The 5,874-nt window shown below is 39.5% G+C and overlaps 2 protein-coding genes across 3 annotated transcripts in view; both read right to left on the bottom strand.

Annotated features, from left to right (window-relative positions):
• Positions 1-1,050: 1,050 nt before the first annotated feature.
• Positions 1,051-5,874, bottom strand: part of LOC146472350 (transmembrane protein 163a-like) — a 15,356-nt gene continuing 10,532 nt past the window's right edge. The window contains exons 7-8 of one of the 2 annotated variants that reach the window (XM_085119835.1): positions 2,348-2,489; positions 1,051-1,608 (exon numbers count right to left, since the gene is read on the bottom strand). In XM_085119835.1, the coding sequence (XP_084975961.1) occupies positions 1,563-1,608; positions 2,348-2,489 (188 nt within the window). In that variant the 3' untranslated portion in view covers positions 1,051-1,562. The remainder of the gene's footprint in view (positions 1,609-2,347; positions 2,490-5,874) is intronic. The other variant, XM_085119836.1, reaches the window with a different exon arrangement.
• Positions 2,986-5,874, bottom strand: part of LOC146472351 (uncharacterized) — a 3,449-nt gene continuing 560 nt past the window's right edge. Inside the window, exon 1 of the mRNA XM_085119834.1 lies at positions 2,986-5,874. This exon is cut by the window's right edge and continues 560 nt beyond it. Coding sequence (XP_084975960.1) covers positions 3,382-5,874 — 2,493 coding nt within the window. The 3' untranslated portion in view covers positions 2,986-3,381.

Raw genomic sequence — 5,874 nt, 5'->3', positions numbered from 1 at the left:
GACTCTGCGCTGTTTCGTGCTATCCAGCGGACCGTCTACAACCTTCATCAATTCTCTTGTGAAGTTTGGCACATTCACCCTAAGTACCTTTGTTTCCCTCCCCTCCCCTCCCCTCCCCCTTTTGCATAATTGCAAGTGTTGGGTTTCGGTCCCTTTTTTGCAACTTATAGATGGATGTATGTTTTAACCACATTTTGTGTTCGGTTCAAAACATTTTGTGTATTGAAATACATGTGATGAAATATTTTAAGCCTGGTGAATAAATGAGAATGATGTATTATTCAGTAAAGTGATACAGGCATACCCGGAAGAAAACGGCAAACAAAGAGAAAAAAATCATTAAAACTAATTCTGAAACCAGTGCAAAACTCATGGTTAGTTTGACATTTTTAAATACAGAAGAACCGCGCTAACTAGAACTCGGTTAACTCGAACTCCCCTCTAACTCGAACAAATTTTACTTTCCCTTGACTCAAATTTCAAAACAATGCTGCTTTAACGTTTATTGATAACGTGATTGTAACGCATGGAAATGTGTCCTTAATAAGGTCAGCCTTTGTTTTGTCCTCAATATGATTTTAGAATGTCTCCTTTGCGAGGTTGGTGATGATGTCATCCGCCCCTGCAAAATCTGCGGGGGATTCCAGACACGCGACCTTAGATCCATTTATTCATTCGTTGCTTGATTGTCCCATACAATCGCAATTAGAAGTGCATTCTTTCTTCGTCGAACGCAATTAGGAGTGCGTTCTTTAAAATATTTGAAATGCGACACCGACCCCGCGAACTCGAACTATTTTTGTTTCCCCTAGCATGTGAATTATTAGTAGCATGGATTTTATAAAGCTGGAGACAGATTCACGAAAACGTCCTAAGTCAAAATATATTCTAAGTATTTCTTAACAATAGTCCATTGTCGATATAACAATTGATAGACTATTGTTCATTAACAATACTTAGAAAACATCTTAACTTAGGTCGAGGACTTCCGTCGTGAATCTGGCCCCTGTTTTATTTTAAAGCTGTCAAAAACAACAGACGTAAGCTCGTAACAAAAAATTGTCACTTTATTCCTATTATTAACGTACAAGGCAACGCTAATAAGAAAAAGAACTTCATTTCGTAAATGTTCCCTTTCCCTCTATCCTAAGTTTTTCAACTCAACTTTGTTTATTTAAAATTGTCAGTTGCAGTCGAATAGACTGGTCCACGAAGAATGATGATGATGATGATGACGACGATGATGATGATGATGATTATTATTATTATTATCATTGTTGTTGTTGTTGTTGTTGTTGTTGTTGTTTTGAAAAGATATATAAAAGAGAGGAAAAGTCAGAATAACAACGGAAGTAGAGAAAATAAAAAAGGTTAGAAAGCAAAGAAAAGGACACAACAATTCCTCTTTTTTTTCTTCTTGTTTCTACTAAACCCAAGCTGTTCCCTCCCATTGTTCGCTCCTGAAATCGGAGCAAAAAAAAAAATGGGACCAAAAAAGAGTAACCCTTAAAACTCCTTTGATATAATTTATATAATTCTAAAAATATATTATTTTTTCAGTCTCAAGGTTGTTTCTTTTCTGCATTTGGCATCATCTCCACAATGGTACTGAAATAGACAAACAAACGCACAGAGTCAAGCCAGCATTAAACAAAGAGAGAGCAAACATTTTGAGATATGTCCAGAAATGCACGCAATAACAAAAATGGCAAATTTGACAAAATTTTTGTCAAATTAGATTAGGAAGCAAACTCGAATCAAAGTTCACGTTAATCCAGGATTGGCTTAATCGTGCTTTGAACAACTGGACCCTGTTGGTTAATGACGGTTCGCGCATTCACGAGTTAACTGAAAAGCCCAGAGAGGGCGTATAACTTTGAACAAATAATCTGAAAAAGAGCAAGGCTGATTTCACGGTCAGGGTAATTGTTTTTCCAGTATTTCGAATGGTACAGGATAGTCTTGAGACTCACCCTGTGGCAAAAGACGTTAAAATTTAAAACAGTCACAATAGATACAAATTGTAACGTTTTTGTTCATGTAACTTTAGCCTAAGTTTTAAAGGTATCTATTATAACTGTTTTAAATTGTAACGTCTTTTGCCACAGGGTCAGTCTCAAACATACCCTGTGCCTTTCGAAATATTAGAAAGATATATTTCCCTGACGGTGAAATCAGCGTTCCTACTTATTAGATTATTTGTTCTACAATTTGTTGCTGATTAGATCATACTACAGGATCCGGTCCTTTTTTTTTTTTGTCGCGGTGGTCCTTTCAAACACAGGTACTAGTTTTTACAGTATAACTTTGACACCGTGGATGAATAGTAGCAAAACAAACAACTTACAAAGAACCATAACCGAATAGAGCAACAGCTATGAAAATCGCGGTGGCTGAGTCCAGGTAACATATTTTAGGGTTGTTTTCACAAACGACATCGCTAGCAATCATTCCAAGAGTCATTACGGCTCCAGCCAAAGAGTTGATCGCTGTAAATAAATATCAATGAAAGGGAAAGGGTTAGACAAAGCAAATGTATCCACAACCTCGTTCCCAGGTCGTTTTCCCCCGCCCCGCCCCCAAGCTAGGGAAAAGGCCCTGGGAACGAGGTTGATGTATTCACGTTCCTTATTGTGGACACTATGAACTTTCATGGAAGGACCGGTTCGTGGTATTTAGCAGACTCGTTCCCCGTCCCCGTTTTAAAAGCAATACATTGGAGATTGGGGAGTAATGTAGGGTGGAGTCATTGGCATTAAAAATCCACGTGCCAATCTCGTATCCAGAGTCCCCAGGCTCTTTGGCCAGCGGTTGGTCACCAGAAGAGACTCTCAGGTTGTTTTACCGCGGAAATCCTGCGGTAATAAAATTCCAGTACCTCAGAGTCTCTCCTGAGGATTGTCCACGCGCAATCTCGCTCCCAGAGTCCTCAGGCTCTTTGGCCAGCGGTTTTTCACCTGGAGAGACTCTGGATTAGTGAAAGGCGAAGTATTCAACAATATTCAACAATCCCATTCATATTTTCGTCCACACAGTTTCCTTCCGCACACGAAAAACAACTAAGGAATAGAGAAATCGCGAGAATTGCGTTCCAGTATTGACGTCACAACCCCGCTATCCTCAGTCTCCCGTCTTGCGCTGTATTTTAGACGATGAGAAGTCCAAAGACTACTGCAAAGCTGACACAACGTAATATATTTTAAAACAATATTTCGGCTGGCCAAACCAGCCTTCTTCAGGTTTAGATGTTACTAAATTTTATAAATGAAATTACAATATATATCATGGAGGATGTTGCAATACATAGGAGCAGCGGAAATGACGTTTACAAGGTGGTACCAAAGGATGAGGAAATAAGTAAAATAAAATAAAATAAAAAAATTACAATTCATCACGTCTATTCAAACCGTGGGGTTCCAAGGTCCCCGCTAAATCTATAAGAAAAGATTCTCTGGCTTTTCTGATTGAATCACGTGTGGAGTGGATAACTTCAAGTGGTATTAGTTGCATGTCAGTGTGGCAGTGGTTAGGGTGAGAAAGAAAATGTTCAGAAACAGTGGTTGGTTTGGATGAAATGTTAGTTTTGTCAACTGTGCGTCTATGTTCGTTGAATCTGTCTTTGAGACGTCGCTTAGTTTCACCTATGTATTGTAAATGGCAGCGGTTACATTGTACCATGTAGATTAAATTTTTGGTGTTACAGGTTATGTGTGAAGTGATGTTACGGGTTTCGCCTGTTGAAGAAAATGTGTAATGTTTAAGACCGTTAGTAATGTAAGGACAAGTGGCGCAATTTTGTCCACAGCGGAAAGATCCTGGTGGTGAATTAGTGCTGTTAGGAGCGGTGACAGTCGGTAGCTGTGCTTTAACTAAAATGTCGCGAAGGTTGGAAGTGCGTCTGTAAGCGACGATAGGTGGGTGTTTAAAAACGTCCCTGCAACGGTCGGAGGAAAGTAATATGTTAAAATGTTTGCGTAATATATTAGAGAGGTGAGGAAGTGCTGGGTTATATGTAACGACAAAAGGTATGCGGTTAATAGAGTCGTTACGGTTAGTTTGCAGAGCGTCAGTGCGAGAAATATTAGCAGCTCGTAGGAATTGTGAATCCAGGAAGGCGTTATGATATCCTCGTGCGAGGAGATAAGCTTTTAATTCATTAATGCGGATTTGAAATGTAGCGTTAGTAGAACAGATACGGCGGATGCGAAGAGCTAAGCTAAATGGAATAGATGTTTTAGTATGTTGAGGATGGCATGATGAACTAAGAAGATGTTGGTGTTTATCTGTAGGTTTAGTGTATAGGTCAGTTTGTATAGTGCCGTTATGTAGAGATACCATTACGTCGAGAAAAGGAACGTTAGTTAATGAGTGACTGCTAGTGAACTTAATAGTGGGATGAATATTATTGAGGTAATCGATGAATATTTTAAGATGATCTAGACCTTCAGTCCAAATCATAAAAATATCATCAAGGAACCTCCACCAGGTATGGACATGGAAAGGAGCATTAGAGAGAGCGTTAATTTCGAAAATGCCGAGAAAAAGGTTAGCAAATGAAGGAGCCATCTTAGTACCCATGGCAGTACCATGGACCTGAAGATAGTGTTGCTGATTAAATGTGAAGTTATTCATGGTCAGTATTATGCGTAAAAGGTCACAAAGTGTCTCAGTAGGAATGTGTTTGTCCGTACGAGTTTCAAGGAAATGATGGCAAGCATCAATTCCTTCGTTGTGTGGAATGTTGGTGTACAATGATGAAACGTCGAGAGTGACAAGCATGGCGTTACTAGGTAGAGTTCCAAGGTTAGAGAGTTTGTTAAGGAAGTCAGTAGTGTTTTTAATGTGCGAATCCAGGGAAGAGACGAGAGGGTTAATGTGGTAGTCAACGAATTGTGAGATGCGTTCAGTAGGGTGGCTGTTAGATGAAACTATGGGGCGTCCTGGGTTTCCAGTTTTGTGAATTTTAGGTAAAATGTAAAAGCGTCCAGGTTTAACGTCAGTTTGTATAAGGTATTGTTTCGTCTTTTCGTCAATGTAGCCGTCTTTGAGCATGCGTTGAACGTAAATAGTAACTCGTTGTTGAATTTGAATAGTTATGTCTCCGTCTTGTTTTCTGTAGAATTTAACGTCGTTAAGCTGTCGATTACATTCGTCTATGTACCAGGTTTTGTCCATCACTACCGTCCCAGAGCCTTTGTCGGCCGGTTTGATAACGATGTCTTGTCGTTTCTTAAGATTCCGTAATGATTGTCGTTCATGTGAGGTTAAGTTGTCGGTTATATGATTGAGATTAGAGGTGGAGATGTCATGTTTGATAGCATCTATGTATGCATTTAATGCTGAATCTCTGTTAGTGGGAGGCGTCCATGAGCTTTTGTTGCGGAATGGGTTAGTTGGGTTAGGATTAGAGGCATTGTTATAATCGTGAAAGTATTCCGTAAGTCGCATGCGTCGTGTGAAGTCATTAATGTCAGCTGACACTTCTGACCAATTAATACGTCTGGGTGTAGGGCAAAAGGTTAAACCGCGAGCAAGAACTGATGATTCGTCGTTAGAAAGTGGAGTTTGTGACAGGTTAATGACAGAGGTTGTGTCAAGTCTGATGGTTGTGCGAGTGTTACGTGGTTTGCGTTTACGGCGATTACGTGTACGTGTGGAGGCCTGTGTATTATTGTTAAGAAATGTGTTAAGGTTATCGCTTACGGTGACGTTAGAATTAGTGGCGTGTGAAATATTAGTCTTTTTAGCACGTCTGCGAGCGAGTAGTGATTCAAGAGATAAAGCCATTGAATTAATTCTACTAATATAAAAAGAAAATGTTTCCGGTGTACAGTGTTCTTTTAGAAGTTTCTTGCAGTTGGAGAGTTCCTTGTG

Source organism: Pavona decussata, unplaced genomic scaffold, assembly GCF_977016875.1.
Source record: "Pavona decussata unplaced genomic scaffold, jaPavDecu1.1 SCAFFOLD_100, whole genome shotgun sequence".
NCBI lineage: Eukaryota > Metazoa > Cnidaria > Anthozoa > Scleractinia > Agariciidae > Pavona > Pavona decussata.
Note: the sequence above shows the minus strand (reverse complement) of the source record. Positions and strands in the feature narration are given on the sequence as shown.